At 39.7% G+C, this 26,331-nt stretch overlaps 1 protein-coding gene across 1 annotated transcript; it reads right to left on the bottom strand.

The window, feature by feature from the left end:
- Positions 1-525: 525 nt before the first annotated feature.
- Positions 526-24,232, bottom strand: mvb12a (multivesicular body subunit 12A). Its single transcript, XM_061880521.1, has 10 exons — positions 24,095-24,232; positions 16,858-16,947; positions 14,150-14,233; positions 13,931-14,030; positions 8,404-8,533; positions 8,164-8,304; positions 5,262-5,368; positions 1,455-1,513; positions 1,278-1,343; positions 526-1,182 (listed from the first exon to the last, which is right to left on the bottom strand). The coding sequence occupies exons 2-10, from the start codon at positions 16,945-16,947 to the stop codon at positions 1,117-1,119; spliced, it is 843 nt and encodes a 280-aa protein (XP_061736505.1). The 5' UTR covers positions 24,095-24,232; the 3' UTR covers positions 526-1,116.
- Positions 24,233-26,331: the final 2,099 nt, after the last annotated feature.

A 26,331-nucleotide genomic window follows, 5' to 3' on the forward strand; every position in this document is an offset into this window, starting at 1 on the left:
TCTGCATTCGACCCATCCCCATGTTTACCCCCTGGGAGGTGAGGGGAGCAGTAAGCAGCAGCGTGCGCCGCACTCGGGAATCATTTGGTGATTGGGCTCATGCGTAGTAGATTTTATTACATATTTTGCATTATAATATTGAATTCTGATCATGTCAAAGACCCCCAAGATCTTTGAGTGGGTTCGGCTCCTTTAAAATATTGTAAGTCTGCGTACTACACAGTGGATTTGTGGTAAGCATGTCAGTCTCACAGACAAGAGACCGAGGGTTAGAATTTCCACTGGAACATCTCTGTGTAAAGTTTGCATGATCTCCCTGTGCTTCCTCGCACATCCCATATACATGCAAGTAAGGTTGAATGGAGATTCTACATAATCCATAAGTGTCATAATGTGATTGTCAATACACAGGCACAAGGAACACGCAAACATCACACAGTAAAGTTCCAGCAGTGACTCAGTGATACAGGTGAGCTAACACTACTCCATCGCGCTGCCTCTGTAAAATCAACACACAACACAAAATAATTTTGTTGATTTTATTTTCCAATTCAGTATATGTCTGATTTATAGGGCATTTATACATAAATCTTTGAGCCCAATGCCACCAGAAAGAAATAACAAAAACATCCTTATAAAAAAATCCTTATTTATGATATATACATATCATTTTAGCACTGGCCCGCACTTCTGTACAAGTCTTTCCTACAGTCACAGAGACTAAAGCTGAATAAGCTGTGTTATAAGAAACAATACATTCAGGGATGCATATGCAGGTTTATGATTGTTGCTGTGGTCTGACATATTAGCACTCCAGACCAACAGTGAAAAGTGCATCTTCATAGACTACATGACATCGTTTCTTTTTAGTTAGGTAAAGAATGAAGCACATGAGTGCAAACGTGATGGCAGCAGATGATTTGCCCTAAACAGCAGATATTCATTGAGTCATTAATCCTCATATTCCTTCAACTGCAATAGCAAACTGGAATGTTTCAAGATGCTATCATTAATAAAACCTTTTAAAAAGATGGTCTATAAAATTACGTATTTCCTTTAGGAACTTCACACAGATGCGATGGTCCTTCATTTGTACCAGCTGAAGTTGTGCGAAGATCACTGACCTGATGAGGGTGTGGTCTTTTTAGCAGCATATTCCTCCACTGCAAATGTGTAGCTATACTGGAAAAAGAAAACGGAAAACATTTAGTTTTTTGCAAGCACGCAATGTTACCGTACTCGATAATAAAAGAAGTGGTGCAGTCATGGGGTCTTACCTCGTTTTCTATGTCCTGGAGAGACTTTATGCGAATGTTGTTGAGTTGTGAGGTGAGCTGAGGAGTCTTAAGAGTGACGCAAAAGAAAAACTATGAAAAACAACATTTCATAGACTTGTGGATGTAAAAATGTTTGCCTGGAAAGACATTTAGAATGAATGAGAATGTCAGACGTACCGTATTTTTTGGCTGGGTATCGAACTTTGGGTGAAGGCTGAAGGGAACTCCCTCGAGAGCTGCAAAAAATGAAAAGGTAGAGAACATATTGTATGACAATCAGTATGTGTCTATGCACTAAATTAGACCGATTTCTCAAATAGTTCAGCTTTAAATAAGCCTCTTTCAACCCACGGAAACGCCTTAATCCACCAGGTGTGAATGAATGTTGAGTCCCACTTCTCTGCAAGCGCTTAGAGTGTTTAGAAAAGCGCGATATAAATGTAAGTTGTTTTTTTTTCTTTTTTTTTTTTTTTAATCTGATCGTGTTCAGTTTTTGAAGTCGCACTAAAGCACCTGGCTTATGCGATTGAAAAGCAGATATCTTGAGGGGGCGTGTGCGACCCAAGAGGACCCTTCGTATTGCGCTTGCGCCAGTCTCAACACGCAGGATGTAACCCGGAAGCAGATACCATTCAATGAAAACATAGAAACAATTGGAATAAAGAGACTGTTTATCTGCTTCACAAATTAAAAAAACACAACATTTTAAAGTGCGTTGATGGTAGAAAAAAAGAAACAGGTTTATTTAAGAAGGTAGCTAAGGAAATGTAAAATACCGGCTTAATTTGGTCTCCCTAACAAAATACAAATGAGATGAAAGATCATAAAGCATGTATATTAAAGGCGAACAATAAAGCGTACACCAACTTCCTCATGCTGCATTTGTGCACTCCAAACTGATTAACAAAACCTCTGTATTCCACACAACTGGTAATAACAAGCTTCATCTGAAAGACTATCAGTCGGGGCAGGAATGGGCTTTTCCTTCGCATTTAAAACTCCTTTTATAATTCCACAGAGCCTTTGCTGCCTTTTGAATTAATCATGTTTCCATGATCTCCGTCCGAAATTTTTTTCAAAAAAACTCTTCCATCGATCTTTCTGTGCTTCAGATCTGCATATCGTCTGCTTTTTAACATCAGCATAGCTATTAGAGATGTAATATTTATCATCTGTGCCAATATTACAGCAAACATCACATGAAACAAGTTGTAGGGATCCACAGATCCGTGGCACTAAAAGGAGCAACTATTCCATTATAATGTACACTATATTGCCAAAAGTATTTGGCCAACAGCCTTGACTCACATATACAGGTGCTGGTCATATTATTAGAATATCATGAAAAAGTTGATGTATTTCATTAATTCCATTTAGAAAGTCAAACTTGTAGAATGTATACATTCATTCCAAACAGACTGATACATTTCAAGGTTTTTTTGCCAAAAAGTAGATGATTATAGCTGACAACCAATGAAAACCCTAAATTCAACATCTCAGAAAATTAGAATATGGTGAAAAGGTCAGATATTGAAGACACCTGGTGCCACACTCTAATTAGCTAACTAACTCAAAACACCTGGAAAAGCCTTTAAATGGTCTCTCGTTTTGATTCTGTATGACACACAATCATGGGGAAGACTGCTGACTTGACAACTGTCCAAAAGATGACCATTGATACTTTAAAGAAGGAGGGCAAGACACAAAAGGTCATTGCCAAAGAGGTTGGATGTTCCCAGAGCTCTGTGTCCAATCACATTAATAGAGAGGCGAAGGGAAGACAAAGATGTGGTAGAAAAAAGTGTACAAGCAAGAGGGATAACCGCGCTCTGGAGAGGATTGTCAAACAAAACCGATTCGAAAATGTGGGGGAGATCCACAAAGAGTGGACTGCAGCTGGAGTCTGTGCTTCAAGAACCACCACGCACCGACGTATGCAAGATATGGGCTTCAGCTGTCGCATTCCTTGTGTAAAGCCACTCTTGAATAAGAGACAACGTCAAAAGTGTCTCGCCTGGGCTCAAAACAAAAAGGACTGGACTGCTGCTGAGTGGTCCAAAGTTATGTTTTTAGATTAAAGTAAATTTTGTATCTCCTTTGGAATTCAAGGTCCTAGAGTCTGGAGGAAGACAGGAGGGGCACAAAATCCACGTTGCCTGAAGTCCAGTGTCAAATTTCCACAATCGGTAATGGTCTGGGGTGCCATGTCATCTGCTGGTGTTGGTCCACTGTGTTTTCTGAGGTCTAGGGTCAACGCAGCAGTCTACCAGGAAGTTTTAGAACACTTTATGCTGCCTGCCGCGGACCAATTTTATGGAGGCGAAGATTTCATTTTCCAACATGACTTGGCACCTGCACACAGTGCCAAATCTACCAGTACTTGGTATAAGGACCATGGTATCCCTGTTCTTGATTGGCCTGCAAACTCACCTGACCTTAACCCCATAGAAAACCTATGGGGTATTGTGAAGCTGAAGATGCGAAATGCCAGACCCAACAATGCTGAAGAGCTGAAGGCCACTATTAAAGCAACCTGGGCTCCTGAGGAGTGCAACAGACTGGTGGACTCCATGCCACGCCGTATTGCTGCAGCAATTCAGACAAAAGGAGCTGCAACTAAGTATTGATTGCCGTACATGCTGAAACTTTCCATGTTCATACTTTTCAGTTGGCCCACATTTCTAAAAAATATTTTTTGGTACTAGTCGTAACTAATATTCTAATTTTCTGAGATACTGAATTTGGGATTTTCAGTAATTGTCAGTACTAATCATCAAAATTTAAAGAAATAAACATTTCAAATATATCACTATTTGTGTAATGAATTGATATAATATGTAAGTTTCACGTTCTGAATATAATTGGTGAAATAAATCAACTTTTTCATGATATTCTAATAATATGACCAGCACCTGTAAACTTGAAGTGCCATCCCATTCTAACCCTTAGGGTTCAATAGGATGTCGGTCCACCTTTTGCAGCATTTACAGCTTCAACTCTTCTGGGAAGGCTGTCCACAAGGTTGCGGAGTGTGTTTATAAGAATTTTCGACCATTCTTCCAAAAGCACATTGGTAAAGTCACACACTGATGTTGGTCGAGAAGGCCTGGCTCTCAGTATCCGTTCTAATTCATCTCAAAGGTGTTCTATCGGGTTTCGGTCAGTCTAGTTCATCCACGTCTTTATGGACCTTGCTTTGTGCACTGGTGCACAGTCATGTTCCTACACGGTTGGGAGCATGGAATTGTCCAAAATGTTTTGGTATCCTGGAGCATTCAAAGTTCCTGGAACTAAGGAGCCAAAAACAACCCCACACCATAATTCCTCCTCCACCAAATTTCACAGTCTAGAATGTACCGTTCTTCTGGCAACCTCCAAACCCAGACTCGTCCATCAGATTGCCAGATGGAAAAGCGTGATTCATCACTCTACAGAACGCGTCTTCACTGCTCTAGAGTCCAGTGGCGACGTGCTTTACACCACTGCATCCGATGCTTTACATTGGACTTGGTGATGTATGGTTTGGATGCAGCTGCTCGGCCATGGAAACCCATTCCATAAAGCTCTCTGCATACTGTACGTGGGCTAATTGGAAGGTCACGTGAAGTTTGGAGATCTGTAGCAACAGACTGTGCAGAAAGCCAGCAGCGTCTTTGCCATGTAAACCCCTCTCTGTCAGTTTACATGGCATACCACTTCGTGGCTGAGTTGCTGTTGTTCCCAAACCCTTCCATTTTCTTATAATAAAGCCGACAGTTGACTGGAATATTTAGGAGCGAGGACATTTCACGATTGGATTTGTTGCACAGGTGGCATCCTATCACAGTTCCACGCTGGAAATCACTGAGCTCCTGAGAGCGGCCCATTCTTTCACGAGTGCTTGATTTTATACACCTGTGGCCGGGCTAAGTGATTAGGACACCTGATTCTGATCATTTGGATGGGTGGCCAAATGCTTTTGGCAATACATCATATTGTAGTTACCTGTGATGGCTTGGATGCTGCTGTCAGCTAGTTTGTCCACAGTGTCTGTGTCACGGAGGGAGTGGCGCCTGGTGCTGATTTTGCCATGTGGCCCTTGAAGATGGTTGCTGCAGAAAACAGGAAAAAGAGGATTTCCATCAGCATCGGCAAAGCTGGTCATATTAAAATTACTGTGAAGCTAATACACATTTGTTTGCATGCACTCATGGGCAATATTTATTTTATTCATTTTAATGAGTAGACATTCTGTAGTTTCTCCCTTCTAACACTTTCATTGAAATTGGTTATTGTGCTATGATACACACAAAGAAAAATTACACGCTTTCTTGTTTTTTCTTAATTGCGCTTTCTTGATTGGCGGAGGCAAATATATATTTTACTTACATTTCAAAAATTGGGGCTGTCACAATTACCGTCATTAAAATTATATCGCAAAATAACTCAAAATCCCTGAAACATCTCTGACAAAGCATTTCAGGCAGTTTGTCCAAGAAGTGTTACTTTCACGCATGCACAAATGTGCATTTGATGCGGAAGTGACAGGCTGCAGTAGCTAACAAGTCAACATGGAAGACAGTTGGTACTCTCCATGGAAAATGAGTACAAAAAAACATGGTGCAACAGTGTTATACACACTATGTGAAAGACTTTTTTTACTTCTAAAAAAAAAACAAAAACATTAATATCACAAAAGGAGTAACAGGTCCACATTAAAGTAGATAACTGTCTTCTTTGAAAAACTTACTTTTTGTTAACATAATGTTTGATGCACTGACACTCTTTGCTGATGCGAAAAGAAATACCATTAATATAGATTAAGACCTAGAGATCGACCGATATGGATACCGATTATTGGTAGTCAGGGAGGGCCGATAACTGATATTTGCAGCCTACATTTGTTTGCAGTAAAAGTTATTTAAACATGAATAGTTTATGTCAGTAAACAGCTGGACAAGGCTTTAAGTTTTTTTTTTTAGAAAACATCAGATCAATAGTGAAATAATGTTGTCGTTTGGAACTGAAGCAACTACATCAGGGAATTTTACAAATACCTTTATTACACGTGTAATGGTGTGGGTCAGAGAAGCATCAATATTAACATTTGAAAATATGGACAATTACAAGGGATATTTTATCAAAATATGGAACTTCTTTACATCAAAATAACTCGCCATTAACTCAGTAGTTTTATACAATGTTAATACGAGTTTGTGAGTTTGAGGTCTTCTCATGATGAACCGTGAAACATTGCAAACATGATTCAGGCAGTGAAAAAGGGCTGGTGCTTGAGTGGTGGTTATTGCTATCACTTCTAATATTTTCATGTACTGGTATTATATGTGTACATATTGCACCTGCTGATGTAGTTCTGTTGTAGTTGTACCGATAAAGAAAAGGCAGATACTGAAATACGTCAAATCGACAAATAAATGGTGCCGATAATAGGTAGGATCCATATGAAATATGAAGTCATGAGTCACGTAACGTTTCATTCATACAGTAGGACATACTGCAAGAGTGACAATGGAATGTTAATGGAGAACCAACAATTAACTTTGTATGACTAGTACAGATGTGCTCCAGCTCGGTTTAGAGTAAGTAAGCAAGTTAGCACTCATGAGTGCACCCTTTGTACTTAGGCCATGTCCACACAAACACGGATCGTTTCAAAAACGCATACCTAGGGTTTAAACAATCTCCATTTACACAAGTGTAGCTTTACAACTGTCTCTGTCAACAAGCAAACACATACACAATCAAAGAGCATTCAAAGTTGAGTTAGTGGCATTACACCTCTGTTGTTATAATGTTTATTTTTATGTACTAAACATACAATGACATGTACATTATCTTTGAAACCAGCCTTCACTTACACAAGAGTCCAGGGAACATTATTAATCTTTTTTTTAGTGTTTAACGCGCCCATATGCTGCTGAAACCCAAAACTTGTAGAGTTATAACATGTTTAATCAGCAGCATGATGGTATTTTACATGTGCAATAAAGTGTACACTATCCTAAAAAATAGCACCCCCTAACAAAGAGCCATGGCAACCTCTTGAATGTTAAAGTGCCTAAAATCCACGGACGTGCGTGTGGCGCTGCAAAATTCCTGTGGAATTATGACGCATTTAATTATCAATAGAGTGATACATGTGCAATGAAGTGTATATTGTCTTTAACATAAACACACTAACAAGGAGGAAGCTACATCATGTTTTTTTAGTCGCTCAGACGCGTTTTATGCACGCACACGGTCGCGACCGGCTCATCTATATAAATAAGACCGACATGTAAGTTAACTTCATGATCTGTTGTTAAATAAGGATTAAAAACATGAGATATTGTTGCACCTTTTTTATGACACAAAGCAAAAGATCTTGCTTGCCAGCTGGAGGTCTGACAGTGATCCTATTTAAAACAGCTGACTGTCATTGGCGGGACTGTCGCAGTGTCTTTAAAAGCCCATTTTTATGTCTTTTCATCAATGTAGAGTGAAAATAGCAGCATATTTACATTCAAACATACAGTAAGTCCTCGTCTAGTATTTTTAATTAAAGTCAGCAAGACAATGTTCTTGAGCTTTGGAAATGACAACGCACAACCGTGACGTCATCAGGAGTACAAGCCTCCGTTTGAGCAGTGTACACGCATACGCTGAGCGGAGAGTTGTGGAACTCTTCACCTTAGCTAGCGTTTGCAAAAGTCTGCGTTTTTAAGGACAAAAGTATGCGCTTGCGTGTGGACAAACAGAGATAAGTACGGTATGTGTTTATTAAGTATCCGTGTTCATGGGGACTGGCCCTAACAAGAATGTCCCCAAGTGACAATCTGTCTATTAACAAAACAAATGGTGATTTCCTTTCTGTGTGCAAGCTAAAGATCTTAAACCAGAACTGTACCTTGGTTTTAGAGGCTGAGGAGCAGACGGACCATCGAGTGAGAGTCTGCGCACATCCAGACTTTTGCGGCGGGGCTTGGCTTTGGGTGCGGCGCTGGTAAAATGACCCTTCCTACACCACAATACGAAGCCATGGACGTCTCTGTGAATTGCATGTTTGATATTGCAATGGTATGACAAGGAGCTGGAGGTCACAGAACACATTGAGTGCAGATGAAACGAGTGTAGGAACGCTTCTTACCCAACATATGTGTAGTGCTGTAACATCATCTTGCTTTTGGCCGTCAGTTTGATGTCCAGCACGGCTGTGTCCACACTACCCTCTGGGACAACTCGCACACATACGCGCTTCTTCTTTGAAACGGTGGCCTCTAGACATGCAAACACACAAAACATTACTTAATCTAAATTTGAAATATCTAAGACCAAGTCCAACAAAGTTTGTATTTAATTTTTTTTAAATGGATTAATGGACAGTGTGTATTTTACATTTTTCATATACCGGTGCTCAATAAGTGCCCCACATTTAGCATTTAGCTAATTTCTTTAGTATCTAAAATGTTTTACTTAGGGCCGGAAGTGTAACAAAATTCTTAAAGGGCTCCCATCCCAGCTTTTTAAAACACATGTAAAAACCTTAATTAGGTGATTGACTTTTCAGAAATGGGATTAACATCTAGAGAAACCCCCCCAAAAAATGTAATTTTGTTTTTAAAAAAAAAAAAGAGTTAAAAAAACAAAACAAATTCAATACAAAGTGGCCAGAATATGAATTTAAATAATCATATAATCTGTTATTACTGACCCATATATAATTATAAATCTGTCAAGTTTCCGTTTACTTCAGAGTTTAAAGTAGAGATTTTCCTGATACATGCAAGATTATCATCAGTGGGTAATACAAATTATATTAATAATACATCATTATTATGACTAGGGATGTATTTCGTTAAGATTCTATCAGTACAATACAGGTATTTATCGGTACGCTAATAGGTACTGCATGTAATTTGTGGAAATAAAGATGTGAAAAAATGCATTTTAATTAGCATTTATATTAGCACGTATTAAACCGTAACCATAACACCTACAAGATGATACTGCAACATCTCAGCTGTTTCTTTAAGTCTAAAGGAAGTCAACTACAGTATGTGTGCAGTGTAAGGTGAAATGCTATGTCATCTTCTTGTAGGGACCACACAGATCCATCCCTGTGTTTCTAATCATTACAATTACACTCAGCTGGAAATAATATTTATATATGGCATGCACGTGCAGAGCACATACCTTTTACTTGATATTTCATATCAAATATATATCATATAAATCAATAAAATCAATTAGTATGTTATGTGGATGTGCATTTTGTAACGGGAGGAATTATTTGCATTTTTGCACACAGACATATTTGAGTGACGGACAGGAAGACATATTGAGTGTTGCGCTACCGATGTAGATATGTGTGTGTATTATACAAATAAAAAGACTCCGTCAGCAAATATAATGCTCGATCGTCCAGTTTGTGGTTAAGAGACAGAACAAACTGAAACACATTTAAGCCAGATAGGGTTTTATGGACAGAATTTCTAGGCGCAGTCAAGGCGTTGAGGGGTTCCGGTTTGGTGGCCGCGGGATTAGGTCTCTGCTTTTTGCAGATGATGTGGTCCTGATGGCTTCATCTGGCCGGGATATTCAGCTCTCACTGGATCGGTTCGCAGTGAAGTGACCGGAATGAGAATCAGCACCTCCAAGTCCGAGTCCATGGTTCTCGCCCGGAAAAGGGTGGAATGCCATCTCCGGGTTGGGGAGGAGAGCCTGCCCCAAGTGGAGGAGTTTAAGTACCTAGGAGTCTTGTTCACGAATGTGAGGGAAGAGCGGATCGTGAGATTGACAGGCGGATCGGTGCGGCGTCTTCAGTAATGCGGACGTTGTACCGATCCATTGTGGTGAAGAAGGAGCTGAGCCGGAAGGCAAAGCTCTCCATTTACAGGTCGATCTACGTTCCCATCCTCACCTATGCTCATGAGATCACAAGTGCAAGCGGCCAAAATGAGTTTCCTCCGCCGTGTGGCGGGGCTCCCTCTTAGAGATAGGGTGAGAAGCTCTGTCATCCGGGAGGAACTCAAAGTATAGCCGCTGCTCCTCCACACCGAGAGGAGCCAGATGAGGTGGTTCGGGCATCTGGTCAGGATGCCACCCGAACGCCTCCCTAGGGAGGTGTTTAGGGCACGTCCAACCGGTGGGAGGCCACGGGGAAGACCCAGGACACGTTGGGAAAACTTTGTCTCCCGGCTAGCCTGGGAACGCCTCGGGATCCCCTGGGAAGAGCTGGACGAAGTGGCTGGGGAGAGAGAAGTCTGGGCTTCCCTGCTTAGGCTGCTGCCCCCGCGACCCAACCTCGGATAGGCGGAAGAAGATGGATGGAGGTTTCAATGCCACGCAAACGCAGTACATTGGGGTGGCGTCAAGACGGCTATTAGAAACCTGTCAATCACAGTGGATGCTATCTTGCTTCAAAGTAACTTCATGGATTATTATATTACCTCAATTTTTCATTTTTTTTGGCCTGTGGATTAATGGATCGCTCGGAGGACGGTTGATAAAACGTGACGCGTGAGTTCAGTGCGTTCACCTCCAACTGACAAGGCGTGCTTGATTTTGAGGAACTTTTGAGGAGGAAATATTGTGTGACAAACTTTTGAATGGTGTTGCTTCCTTATTTGTCATTATTCAAGGCTGATTTTAATGTGTAGCAGTGGCAGTTGAACTGAATGTGACAGCGTGTAAACAAAAAATACTGATAGCGGTATCATTATTCCAAATGGACTGACCTAATTAGGAACGAGTACCAAAAAATACCGGTACTCTGTGTACGTTCTTGTTGTTTAAATGTGCTATACAAATAAAGTGGATTGGATTGGATTGGATTAATCATGATGAAATTATTGTTAGTGCATATCCTGGGAGTCAAGTCCACTGTCTTTAAAAACTGGTAACCTCTGTTTCTAACTTTAAACAAGGGTCTTTGAATGCACCATAGTTATAGGCAATGAGATGCAAAAGTCCATCCATCCATCCATTTTCTACAGCTTATTCCCTTTGGGGTCGCGGGGTGCGCTGGTGCCTTTCTCAGCGACAATCGGGCGGAAGGCGGGGTACACACTGGACAAGTCGCCACCTTATCGCAGGGCCAACCCAGATAGAAAGACAGCATTCACACTCACATTCACACAGTAGGGCCAATTTAGTGTTGCCAATCAACCTATCCCCAGGTGCATGTCTTTGGAAGTGGGAGGAAACCGGAGTACCCGGAGGGAACCCACGCAGTCACTGGGAGAACATGCAAACTCCACACAGAAAGATCCCGAGCCCGGGATTGAACCCAGGACTACTCAGGACCTTCGTATTTTGAGGCAGACACACTAACCCCTCTTCCACTGTGCTGCCCGAGATGCAAAAGTGAAAGTTGTATATAACCAGAATAAAATAATGTGGCCCCATCATTTTGCCATCCTTTATCAACCTGTAACTGATCTGCAAACATGAGGATGGACACACACACAGAGACTGTTATGGCACACCACAATGTTTTCCCCACTTTCATTATCATTTTGCTGAGATTTCAAGGGGTCAAAATCAATTAAAAGTCCTATTTGATATATAATTGAATATATAGAAACATACATTTTATTTTTGGCCTTCACATGACCTGTAGAGGATCTGAATGATGTAACTTCCTGTGTACCAGTGACTTGTGGAATAATCCACATTTTTCAGAGGGGGCCATGTGTTAAGGTAACACGACTGAATGAAAACCCAGGGACAAGGGAAGTCTAAGTTTAGGAAGCGGGGTATAGGCAACAAATGTAATTATTTCCCGTGTTTAAATTGTATTAGTCAAATATAGAATCAAATCTATTGCAAACGATGGATTCTGATGCGTCATCTATGTTGCTGCTCCTCGATCTTAGCGCTGCTTTCGATACCGTCGATCATATTTTATTAGAGCGTATCAAAACACGAATTGGTATGTCAGACTTGGCCCTGTCTTGGTTTAACTCTTATCTTACTGACAGGATTCAGTGCGTCTCCCATAACACTGTGATCTCGGACTATGTTAAGGTAATGTGTGGAGTTCCCCAGGGTTCGGTCCTTGGCCCTGCACTCTTCAGCATCTACGTGCTGCCGCTGGGTGACATCATACGCACATACGGTGTTAGCTTTCACTGTTATGCTGATGACACCCAAGTCTACATGCCCCTAAAGCTGACCAACACGGCGGATTGTAGTCAGCTGGAGGCGTGTCTTAATGACATTAAACAATGGATGTCCGCTAACTTTTTGCAACCCAACGCCAAAAAACGGAAATGCTGATTATCGGTCCTGCTAGACACCGACCTCTATTTAATAATACAACTTTAACATTTGACAACCAAACTATTAAACAAGGCGACTCGGTAAGGAATCTGGGTATTATCTTCGACCCAATTCTCTTGTTTGAGTCCCACATTAAAAGCGTTACTAAACGGCCTTCTTTCATCTCCGTAATATCACTAAAATTCGCTCCATTTTGTCCACTAACTACGCTGAGATCATTATCCATGCGCTTGTTACGTCTCGTCTCGATTACTGTAACGTATTATTTTTGGGCCTCCCAACGTTTAGCATTAAACGATTACAGTTGGTACAAAATGCGGCTCCTAGACTTTTGACAAGTAAAAGAAAGTTTGATCACATTACGCCAGTACTGGCTCACCTGCACTGGCTTCCTGTGCACTTAAGATGTGACTTTAAGGTTTTACTACTTACGTATAAAATACTACACGGTCTAGCTCCAGCCTATTTTGCCGATTGTATTGTACCATATGTCCCGGCAAGAAATCTGCCTTCAAAGGACTCCGGCTTATTAGTGATTCCCAGAGCCCAAAAAAAGTCTGCGGGCTATAGAGCGTTTTCCATTCGGGCTCCAGTACTCTGGAAGGCCCTCCCGGTAACAGTTTGAGATGCTACCTCAGTAGAAGCATTTAAGTCTCATCTTAAAACGTATTTGTATACTCTAGCCTTAAATAGACCCCCTTTTTAGACCAGTTGATTTGCAGTTTCTTTTCTTTTCTTTTTCTCCTATGTCCCCCCCTCCCTTGTGGCCATGGATGAGGTGCTGGCTGTCATGAGTCGGGACTCAGGATGGACCGCTCGTCCAGAGTCGGGACCCGGGATAGACCGCTCGCCTGTGTATCGGTTGGGGACATAGCTGCACTGCTGATCCGCCTCCGCTTGGGATGGTTTACTGCTGTCTCCACCTTGGATGGGACTCTCGCTACTATATTGGATCCACTTTGGACTTGATTCTCACGGTTATTTTAGATCCACTATGGATTGGACTTTCACAATATCATGTTCGATCCGCTCGACATCCATTGCTTTCGGTCCCTTGGGGTGGGTGGGTGGGGGGTTTGCCCACATATGCGGTCCTCTTCAAGGTTTCTCATAGTCATCATTGTCGACGTCCCACTGGGGTGAGTTTTTCCTTGCCCTAATGTGGGCCCTACCGAGGATGCCGTTGTGGTTTGTGCAGCCCTTTGAGGCGCTTGTGATTTAGGGCTATATAAATACACACTGATTGATTGATTGATTGAAATGAGCAGGACGCTTTGCTTTGAAATAAAAACAGTTTTGTCATTGATTTACAATTACCTTTCTGATGTCTGATGATACTAAACGCCTAAAACACACAACAATAGTGTGAACATGTGTGTGTGTGCTCTCACTTGGTTCCAGGTGCTCTGCTATGAAAGTGTAGCCATGAGGAATGGCATCCTTGTCCGAGATGAGCTGAATGTCTGACACGACCATACCTTCTGACGTGGCCTATAGAGATACAGTACTGTTACACTCTACACACACGAATCATGGCTGACAATAATGGAGAAAATGTGGTGATACAAAGACAAGAAGTGAAGATGAGTAATAAAATCCCTCGAGGTTACCTTACTGTAACAGATGTAATATCCAGATTTCATTCCAAAGCTGCGCGTAAAGTTTGCATTTGCTCCATCTTCAGTGATATTAATCTGCAGGAGAGGCAGACAGAAAGGGAGCATGTTCATACATCCAATACCATGAATTGATTAACGTGGACCCCGACTTAAACAAGTTGAAAAACTTATTCGGGTGTTACCATTTAGTGGTCAATTGTACGGAATATGTACTGTACTGTGCAATCTACTAATAAAAGTATCAATCAGACACATTCAAACCGATGGTAAATTTAGAGTTAGTGAAATTAACATGTATGTTTTAGAACTGTGGGGTGAAACTCGAGAAAACACACAGAGGACACTCCAATCAAAACAGATGAAGACTGAGACTTTCTTGATGTGTGGCCAAAGGGCGAATCACCGAAGTCACTCTGCTGCCTCATTATCACATCCACATACAATAGTGCTTGTAACTCAATAGGCCAAGGTTATCTTGGGACTGATTTAAAAAGTGGCACTAGAATAAGATCTGTTGAAAATGCTATATTAGATTAGATTAGATTAGATAGTACTTTATTAATTCCGTCAGGAGAGTTCTTTCAGGAAAATTACAATTTTCAGCACAATCCCATTCAAGATCAGACAAACATTACAGGGAGACAGAACTGGATCGCTGACGGGTCTGCCGGCTTCCAGCGCCCCTTACAAAAAAGCTGAGATACAGGGAAACAAGGTGGGGGGAAAGGGAGAAAAAAATAGAAGATTAACATAAAATTAAAAAAAATCGGTCTTAGCCTGGGCCCTGGAGAGGGGGTGCAGACTGAGGCCAAGGGAAAAAAACAACCCATAGCCATAGATCACATCCCTCTTCCATGTGTGTAAGAGGGAAACATCAAACATCAAAGAACACAGAGGACATTAAAGACATTAAAGCAGCAGATACAACCAGACACTTCTACATACAGCTATGAATAAAAAGTAAAAGAAACATATCCACTGTGGTGGCCTCTGCGGTGTTCCGCGCCATCGTCCGCTGGGGTGGAGGGAGCATGGCCAGAGACAGGAGCAGACCCAACAAAGCAACCAAGAGAGCCGACTCCACTCTCGGCCAGTGTCTAGTCCGCATGGATGAGCGAGGATACGTCCAAGGTGACTGAGTTGTCCGACACCTGCTCACCCAGCCAAGACACTGCGAAACCTCTCCGTTCCAGCGCTCAGTGCTAGCTCCGCAGCCCTGTCCCCTCATCCACATCTCCTCCAGTCCCTCCAAACCGACTCGGGTGTAGCAGAGACCCAGCAGCTGGTCTCCATGGCCAAAAGGCTCCCGGGAGTCAGATCCAGAAGTCCACAAAAAAAGCACCACAGAGGTCACGAAAGTGCCACCCCTTGTCACACAGTCCCAAAGGGTCCCGGATCAAAAGGCAAAAAAATATATATGCTAAGGTTAGGGGTCATAGTGAGCTACGGAAGAGTTGTATTGCCAAAATCCATATTAGATGTAAATTGCGGCCTACTGCGAAAATGATATATCACATCATATGATAATAATTATAACTGAACTATTTTAAAACAGTTTACAAAGGCGCCTATTTTAGATGCTGATATACTGTATATGGTAACATATTGCATCATTTCCAGTTCTATTATTCTGTCTAAACTATTCATTATTTACTTGTTACACTTCTTTTAAAATTTAATAAACACTTATTCTTCTGTTTGGATCATTTAGTTTTGGGGATACTACAAATTTGGGTAAGAATCTTTTTAGCAAGTTGATACAAAGGCAGAATTGGCCCGGACATGGAAAGGATTGACAGATTGATGACTTTTTAAAAATGCTACTACTGGCTAAGATTTAAATCCTTTGTTTTTTGCCCTCTGTGCCCAGGGATTTAAGATTTTTGATACTAAAAGTATTGACCTAATCACTTCAATATCGGCCCTGTACTGATACTATACTTGGTATTATTACTGCCTTTTTGTATTGATCCGCCCACCTTTGTTTAGCTCTCTCTTAGCGGTTAGCATATCCTTCGACAATGTGTAGTGTAGCATTTTTAGCTATTCCTCATGTTCCTGTTAGTATTAGTTTAGAAGCAAGGATTACTGACTTCTAGTGACTTTGCGCTATGGAGAGACAATAGCTGCTGGAAGACGAGTTTTTTGGCTTGTCGCTTTCAAATTTGCCAGACACAGCAAGAATGTGTCATCAAACATGTATTAACATGATAAACTGATTGTAATAAAAAAACTATTGTCAGCCAAATTTATATAATTTAACTCGTATATAATGGGCATTTGATGTTTTTGTAGGTGTTCTTACTTTTGAAGTTATTCATTAGTTGAACATAACCACAGAAGAACAAAGATTACAATAATTTGTATCGCAAATTGCACCCATACGTCTAATTTTTATTGATTTTCCGTGCAATTATTTAGGAGTTATTTTTTACAATGTTGGAATATTACTTGCAATATTTTTAATGTGAATGAATGATGGGTTCCCACTTCACTGTGAGCGCTTTGAGTATCTAACAATAGAAAAGCGCGATATAAATCTAATCCATTATTATTATTATTATAATGTATCATGTTGATTAAGAATCCCTACAAAGCTAAAGGAAAATATACCATAAAGGAGCTATGTGCTGTAAATAATGAATAAAGAAATCATTTTTTAATGTTCAGAATTGTTGATGTGTAATTTCTGTCCATACCAAGGTGAAGTCTTTGGGGCATGTGGTGGAGTTGGAAGTCCATGCTACTGCTGTCACTGGCCGCACTTGCACATGATCCATGGCGGACATCTGAGGAGAAGAGAAAGAAGAACAGAAAGGTAAAACAATTTTAATATGCTTTTAATTGTGGTACACGGACTGGCTATTTGAATAGGCAATGACATCTAATACAAAATGTATGTCCACAAAAATCTGCCTTTGCTATCAAAACTACAAAAAATGTTATCCATCCATCCATTTCCCACAACTTATTCTCTTTGGGGTTGCGGGGGGGGCTGGTGCCTATCTCAGCTACAATCGGGTGGAAGGCGGTGTACACCCTGGATGTTTTTATGTAAACTACAATAACAAATCCCATCCAGCATCTTCTGGATTTTCTTATATTCCAAGTGTCCGCCTCTTTCAACTTGACACTGAATTTTTATATCGATAACTTTGTGGAGAGACAGTAAAGCCTTTATGTTCAATGTACTGTAGCGCAATTGTTTATACAGTAATGTGTTTATTTTACAAGTTTAAATTGGGGAATGACAGTTCTTAATGGGGAAATACGTTAATGTCTCTTGTTTACATGTTAACATATAAATTAGCTAGCAAGCTAACGCTGGTTGGTCTCCAGTATTTTATCAACGTGTGGTTATCAATCACGGTTTTTCAAAAATTTTAATTTAATACGGTAATACTAACTGTCTGGAGTTTTATATCGGTTATCATTATTACAGTTTATTTGTAGTGAAAACACCCACAGCTGCTGAAACCAATGCAAAAGAGTGACCGCTCTTGTAATCCGTAACAACTCGTAAACATGCCGATTATCAATGCTGGCCAACTTGTTGACTTTGTTGTCATTTACTGTCCGGTTAATTGACTAATCCCATATCGGCCCAGGCCTAGAAATTATATCAAAAAACCTTTGACAAGTTGACTTTAGGTTCATCCCCGCCTATTGGGACATTTAAAAGGGTAAAATCAATCAATCAATATCCTTTATTTATTCAGGTAAAAACTCATTGAGATTAAAATCTCTTCAAGAGTGACTTGGCCAAGAGGGCAGCAACACAAAGTTACAGATATACATATAAAACCAACAAAGACAGCAGCAGTCACAACCACAATTAAAAAAACTAATTACTTACATTAAAGACATGTGGTAGGTCAAAACAATGTATAAAATGTTTCAGTAAAAACGACTTGAAACAAGTACGAAGCCCAATAAAAAATATTTTCTCGATCCTTTAAAATGGCTTCAAATTGTCCCCAGAGTGATCAGCTCAGGTAACCTCAAATATGTGAGTTATTATATGACCTTGGAACCGCATATCTGAAAGCTGTTTTTCCAAGAATTCTGTTGGCTCTAAGAACAAACATTCTAAGTATGTCTTGCAACCTTAAACTGTAGCAACTGGAATCACTTCACATTAAAGAACATTAGTAAGGGGAAACCAGAACAAAAAGTGATTTATATATAAAACACAACAATCGAGAAAATCTGCATACTGATAAAGATGAACAGTTTGCCTTTGTATATAAAGTGCAATGGTGGACAAGTTTGCCACAACCAGTTATAAAACACAGGGCACAATGACATACAGTATCCAGTTTTTTCAAAAAGGTGTCGAGTGCATTCATAAAAAGCAAGTCTCCATGATCTAAAGTGGTCACAATCAAACATTTCCTAACTTGTAGGGAAAAACCGGACTTGTTTCTAAAGAAAAAGGTACATACTTTTAAAGTTTAGCCACATGTTTTTCAATGTAAAATTTAAAAGACAAGTTCTCATTAATAACAATCCCCAAGTACTTACTTCAAGTTCAACCTTATGAGCAGTTAATATTATTTGGAGTGTTCAATGGCAATTGCTTGCCATTTGAAAATAACACCACCTTAGATTTTTGTGCATCTACCATTAGTCTTAGCTGAGTCAACTGGAATTGAACAACATTAAAAGTTGACTGCAGGAGCTCAAAGGTTTGCAAAACCGCAGGGGATTAACAATATATGATCACGTAATCTGCATCATCACAGATTTTTTTTTACATAAATGGAGAACAACACCGGACCTAATGTGGAACCCTATGGTACACTATTTAACACAGGGAGTTAAGACGAAGAGGATCCAGCAAACTGGACGCATTGGATGCTATCGGACAGGTCATTAGGAAAACAGTTTACAGCCTGCTGAGGTAGACCAATCCTGTGCAGTTTGTCCATTAAAATGATTCGGTTGACCCTATCAAATGCTTTTGACAGGTTGATATTTTTTTGCAATCCAATGCTTCAGTTAAGGTGATGTCTATTTGTAAAACCTGATTAAAATAAAATACGATCCGTCCTAAACACATTGAAACGTTTATTTTTTTTTAAAGTAAACCGGATAATTTATTTTGTGTTTGTGTATGACTTCCTGTCCCACACAAGCAGATTTGAGCTAAATTGAACCGCTGTGTTGCGGGAACCATCAAATATAGAAGCTCTGAGTATATTTAGTGCAGGGATGCAGTCCGCCGACAGTGGAAATGACACATTGACTAGAATAGAAAAAAAAAGACTCTGTCACCATTCTCATCTAGTGGAAACCTGGGATTAGAGAGTACTCAGCACAGTCTGACGGTCCAATATACACAATTGAATTACTCAATTACTAATTAATTGAGTTACTCAGACAACAATGTGTTTAAACAAGTTTAAATTGGGGTATGACTTTTTTAATAGGGAATAGGTGTCTTGTATTCATGTTGGTATTTAAATTAGCAAGTAGCATAGCAGCGTGCTAATAAATATCTATGTTCAGTAAGTTTATTGTAATATTGTAATGCGGTTATCAGTCACGGTTTAGGGTTGATTTTAATTTAAATACGTAACTGTAACCCGCCCTCCGCCCGAATGCAGCGGAGATAGGCTCCAGCGACCCCGAACGGGACAAGCGGTAGAAGACGGATGGATGGAACACTGACACTGTCGGTAGTTAAATCGCAGTTTATCATTAATAATAGTAATAGTTAGAACATTAATTCCTCATTTATATATGTGCGTAGTCGTGGTATATGTTTTGCACTTTTTTTCTGCATGTAAAACTATAATTATTTATTAAATGTGCTTGAGTTCATATTTTTCATGGCCTGAAACGGTTTATTTGGATTTACATGATCTCTTGTAGAAAAACAAACCTCAGTTTTCATACAATTTGATTATCGTTTGGCGTCTTGGAAAGAATTACCATAAAAAACCAAGGCACTACTATAACATGCAAAAGTGTAATGCCGCCATTAGATTTGATTGGCTGTTATGATTGATATCAGGAAATGTCATTAAAACCATAAAACTAGTGGTGGCATAAGACTTTTTGCATCAGACACAGAGAGACACAATTATTATTTCAATTGTATGCTTTACATGTTTACTCACAATTGAGGGCTCAGGGCACATCATATCAGTTATTATGAAACACAACCTCACCTGACAAGTTAGGCCTGCCCTCATGGAACAGACAGCAAACAAATGCTCACTTTAAACCTTCAAAGGCCTACTGAAATTGGATTTTCTTATTCAAACAAGGATAGCAGGTCCATTCTATGTGTCAGTCTTGATTATTTCGCGATATTGCCATATTTTTGCTGAAAGGATTTAATAGAGAACATCGACGATAAAGTTCGCAACTTTTGGTCGCTAATAAAAAAGCCTTGCCTTTACCGGAAGTCGCAGACGATGACGTCACAGGTGTGAGGGCTGCTCACCTCCTCACATTGTTTACAGGTATAACGGGAGCCTCCAGGGCAAGAGCTATTCGGACCGAGAAAACAACAATTTCCCCATTAACTTGAGCGAGGATGAAAGATTCGTGGAGGATGATATTGATAGCGAAGGACTAGAAAAAAAAATTAATAAGTAAATGAAGTTTAAAAAACAAAAAGGCGATTGCATTGGGACGGATTCAGATGTTTTTAGACACATTTACTAGGATAATTCTGGGAAATCCCTTATCTTTCTAATGTGTTGCGAGTGTTTTAGTGAGACTAAATAGTACCTGATAGTCGGAGGGGTGTGTCCACGGGTGTCTTGACGCCAATCTCTGAGGGAAGTCGATGGCAGGTGCATGGTTGACAAGTGGTCGGGAACCATGTTCGCTTGACCGCTCTGATCTATAGTAAAGCTTCACCTCCGGGAATTTTAAACAAGGAAACACCGTGTGTTTGTGTGGCTAAAGGCTAAAGCTTACCACCTCCATCTTTCTACTTTGAGTTCTCTATTATTAATTGAACAAATTGCAAAAGATTCAGCAACACAGATGTCCAGAATAGTGTTTAATTGCGCGATGAAAAGAGATTACTTTTAGCCGCAAATGTTGCTCCGCTAATATGTCCCCTCCAACCTAAGACGTCACGCGCACGCGTCATCATTCCGGAACGTTTTCAACAAGAAACTCCGCGGGAAATTTAAAATTTTAATTTAGTAAACTAAACCGGCCGTATTGGCATGTGTTGCGATGTTAATATTTCATTGATATATAATCTATCAGACTGCGTGGTGGGTAGTAGTGGGTTTCAGTAGGCCTTTAATACTGTAGAAACTGCTTTGCTACTCATTACAATAGAGTAAATTCCAACCTATTCACAGTTCACCATTTGCACACAGGTACAGATTATTTTGTTGTATTTTAGATTTCAAATACTTTTATCTTATGGTAAGTTCAATACAAATTGGTTTGATGGTGTTTTCAGCAGGGAAAAACGGTTGCTAAAAATATGTAAATCCAGCTGAAGGCGCTGTCTCACAAGTCAACTCACTTGATATTTTACAACAGGAAGATGTTTCGACAAGATGTGGCATTGTGTAACTTCTTAATGTGTAAAACTGCACTTAATAACTCTGAGAAGCATATTAAAAGGTTTGGAGAGGCCATCAACAGATGCCGATCTTAGTCTACATCAGGACCATTTGACTGCCCTTTCCAGACCAATGACCAATTAATCCATTTTCTACCGCTTGTCCGTTGCGGGGTCGCGGGAGCATTTGGGCGAAAGGCAGTGTACACCCTAGACAAGTCGCCACTGCATCCCAGGGCCAACACAGATAGACACACAACATTCACACTCACATTCACACACTAGGGCCAATTTTAGTATTTGTAAGACTTAAAGTGAATGTTCTAACCCAGGGGTGTCCAAACAGGGCTGTATACTGAAAAATTAAAGAATACAGAAGGCTACATTTTTATACATTAAATATGATTAAACAATTTCAACAGTATATGCTAAACTATTTGAAAAAGTAACATTATTTTAATTTTTGTGTTATAGGTGACAAAGCAAACTGAATTGTATAACAACTCACAAATACTTTGATTACGATTATTGGGGTGATGACTCAATTCAGAATCAATTTTCGATTCAAACCCATTCTCGCAATATAATATTTGATGTTTAAATCATAATAAAATATTTTTAAAGCATATTACAAAAGCTCCTCTAGGCTGCTAGCACGTGCAGGAAGTAAGCACATAAACAAAATCAAGTACCAATAGGTAAGAAAAGTTGGTTTTGCAATATGACGTTCGAACCTTAGCTGTGAAATCATTTTCATAAACGGACTTTACTCAATTTTAATTGAAGCAGTGGTTCTCAAATGGGGGTACGCGTACCCCTGGGGGTACTTGAAGATATGCCAAAGAGTACGTGAGATTTTTAAAAAATATTCTAAAAATAGCAACAATTCAAAAATCCTTTATAAATATATTTTTAAATAATACTTCAACAAAATATGAATCTAAGTTCAAAGAAATGCAACAATGCAATATTCAGTGTTGACAGCTAGATTTTTTGTGGACAATGTTTCATAAATACTGATGTTAAAGATTTCTTTTTTTGTGAAGAAATGTTTAGAATTAAGTTCATGAATCCAGGTGGATCTCTATTACAATCCCCAAAGAGGGCACTTTAAGTTGATGATTACTTCTACTGGATGTGTAGAAATCTTTATTTATAATTGAATCACTTGTTTATTTTTCAACAAGTTTTTAGTTATTTTTATATCTTTTTTTTCCAAATGGTTCAAGAAAGACCACTACAAATGAGCAATATTTTGCACTGTTATATAATTTAATAAATCAGAAACTGATGACATAGTGCTGTATTTTACTTCTTTATTTTCTCTTTTTCAACCAAAAATGATTTGCTCTGATTAAGGGGTACTTGAATTAAGAATTTTCACAGGGGGTACATCACTGAAAAAAGGTTGAGAACCACTGTTATTTCAGCATTAAAAAACAAACAAACAAGAGGATCACATTGAGATAAAGATATATCTCTTTTGCAAGGGAGTCCCTCCATACATACACCAGTGCGGGTGCCACTGGGAGTAAGGTGTGCGAAGTGTCTTGCCCAAGGACAAACCTGCAGCTCAACAGGGTCCTATTTAAGCAAAAAAACGCCAGCTATTCAGAAGCCACACAGTAACTTGTGCAAGACACAGTGCTCCTATTCACTCGGAATTGTTGTGTTATGACTGTGATGAACTCAGACAAGGAGATGCTATGTCCATTCTGGAGGAATTGAGTCATAATTAAGTGCCATATTCGACACATTTCCTTTCACGCCACAATGTTTGTGGTTTAACACACACATTAACAAATAAAGACAAGTTCCACTTTTATAAAATGTTGATTCAAACAAAAAAACACAGGATTTTCTAGAATAAAAAAAAACATGTTTAACTGTGTTGAGACAACGTCATTGTTGGACATGTATTTATTTACCGTGGAGTCTATTTGGGGCGGTTGGTAGAATGGCCTTGCCAGCAACTTGTGGGGGTTCAGGTTCGATCCCCGCTTCCGCCATCCCATTCACTGCCGCTGTGTCCTTGGGCAAGACACTTCGCCCACCTGCTCCACACTGGTTTAAATCTAACTTACATAATGGCTTTCACTGTGTAAAGCGCTTTGAGTCACTAGAGAAAAGCGCTATATAAATACAATTCACTTTCCTATTTATTTGCACATACCTGGTTTAAAGACTTTAGTCAGTTATTTAAACTATCTGAACTACCTGACTGTACACTTAAGATACAACTAATATGTAACACTGTGTGCTTTTCAATACGAACACGACCAGCCGGTTTCCTCTCACAGTAGCAGCGGTCGTTCAAAAGCAAAACGTCGATTCACTCAAAATATGTTTAGTCGCCACTATACGAATAAAGGAAAAGAAATAACTACACTTACCCTGCATGGAAGTTGTTCCACCCTTGACTTGGAAGTTGTGTATTATAGCGAAGGGGCAGCTCTGGAGTCAGCCGTCTCCTGTGTGTGGAGGTGCTTTTTTCCTTGTAAAAGCAGGAAGTCCTGTAACTCTAATGGGACTACAACCTCCCATGGGACTTCAACTCCCAGCAGCCCCTCGCGATAATCGTCCCAAATTAGCTGTCGAATCTTGCCGCTAGATGGCAGCACAGCAGCCTTTTTAGCTGTTGTGAAAATCCAGTCTTTTAGAAGCGTTTTCTCACGAATTAGTTATTAATACAATGATGATTATTGTCGTGTTTTCGATTGATAAAAACAGCCCAAAAAGTTTTAGGCTTGTAAATTATGAATAATTACAAAACATTACTGAGTCAATTTTCAAGGAGAGTCTTGTATAAATCACAAGTATTAAAATTCAACAATTTGGTGCATTTGCAAACAGCTAAAATGATGTATAAAGCAAACTATAACCTGCTTCCAAGAAAGCACAACAATTCTTCTCAACAAAAGAGGAGAATATAACCTTAGAGGATAATCTAACTGAAAACATTTGCATGTGCGTACAACACTTAAAACCTTCAGTATATCCAATCCAATCCAATCCACTTTATTTATATAGCACATTTAAACAACAATAACGTTTCCAAAGTGCTGCACAGCCATGTTAAAAACAATTGTAGAAAAAAAAAAAAAAAATAAATAAAGTATATATATATATATATATATATATTATGCTCCACCAATGACTGAATAAAAACAAAAAATAAATAAATATAAAACCAATAAAAACAATATAAAAACAAATATGATTAAAAACTATTTTAAAGGGTAAAATCAATTAAAACAGTAAAATAGAAATCAAAGTGTATAAAAAACACAGAGGACAACAGAGGACCACACAACTCACGTAGTGTTAAAAGCCAAAGAATAAAAGTGGGTCTTAAGACGAGACTTAAAACACTCCACTGTGGAAGCAGTTTGAACATGGAGCGGCAGAGTGTTCCAGAGCTTAGGGCCGACCACAGAGAAGGCCCTGTCTCCCCTGGTCTTAAGTCTGGTCTTGGGCACCACTAGCTGGAACTGGCTCTCGGACCTCAGAGCACGCGCAGGAATGTAAATTTGGATAAGGTCCGAGATATATTGAGGTGCCAGTCCATGTAAAGATTTAAAAACAAACAGCAGTGTTTTAAAATCAATTCTAAAATGAACAGGGAGCCAGTGCAAACTCTGAAGAATTGGGGTTATATGCTGGCGTTTCCTGGCCCCTGTTAAAAGTCGTGCTGCCGCGTTCTGGACTAACTGCAACCGGGAGACATATATCAGTATGTGGAATTAAATTATGGAACGGATTAACCAAATAAATCCAACAAAGCACCAATATGATTCAGTTTAAGAGACTGTTCAAACTAGAAGTGTACACACAAGAAATATGATAAACATCAGGGCTTCACGGTGGAAGAGGGGTTAATGCGTCTGCCTCACAATACGTAGGTCTTGAGTAGTCTGGGGTTCAATCAGGATCTTTCTGGGTGGAGTTTGCATGTCCTCCCCGTGAATACGTGGGTTCCCTCCGGGTACTCTGGCTTCCTCCCACTTCCAAAGACATGCACCTGGGGATAGGTTGATTGGCAACACTAAATTAGCCCTAATGTGTGAATGTTGTCTGTCTATCTGTGTTGGCCCTGCGATGAGGTGGCGACTTGTCCAGGGTGTACAAGCCTTCCGCCCAATTGTAGCTGAGATAGGCACCAGCGACCCCAAAAGGAATAAGCGGTAGAAATGGATGGATGGATGGATCTTGAACCCCTTTTTTTATTTTTTTATGGAGACAAAGATTATTTATGTCATTATTATGTGTTTGCTTGCTATGGTTTATTATTTATTTATTACTTATTTGTTCACTGTTCTGTTATAGAGAACAAGGAAATTAGATTGATTGATTGAAACTTGTATTAGTAGATTGCACAGTACAGTACATATTCCGTACAATTGACCACTAAATGATACACCCGAATAGGTTTTTCAACTTGTTCAAGTCGGGGACAACGTTAATCAATTCATGGATAAAATTGCTATGGTATGAAAAGGAGGTAGGATCAAATAAGCTCTGCTTCTCCCTTCTCCTTTTCGGACGTGCTGTAATGAACCAACTAGAATTGTGTGATGCATTACATTGTATCGTTTGCATGTTCGAAATAAACTGAAACTGTACTGAACTG

This window comes from Nerophis ophidion, linkage group LG20 (genome assembly GCF_033978795.1).
Source record: "Nerophis ophidion isolate RoL-2023_Sa linkage group LG20, RoL_Noph_v1.0, whole genome shotgun sequence".
Classification (NCBI taxonomy): Eukaryota; Metazoa; Chordata; class Actinopteri; order Syngnathiformes; family Syngnathidae; genus Nerophis; species Nerophis ophidion.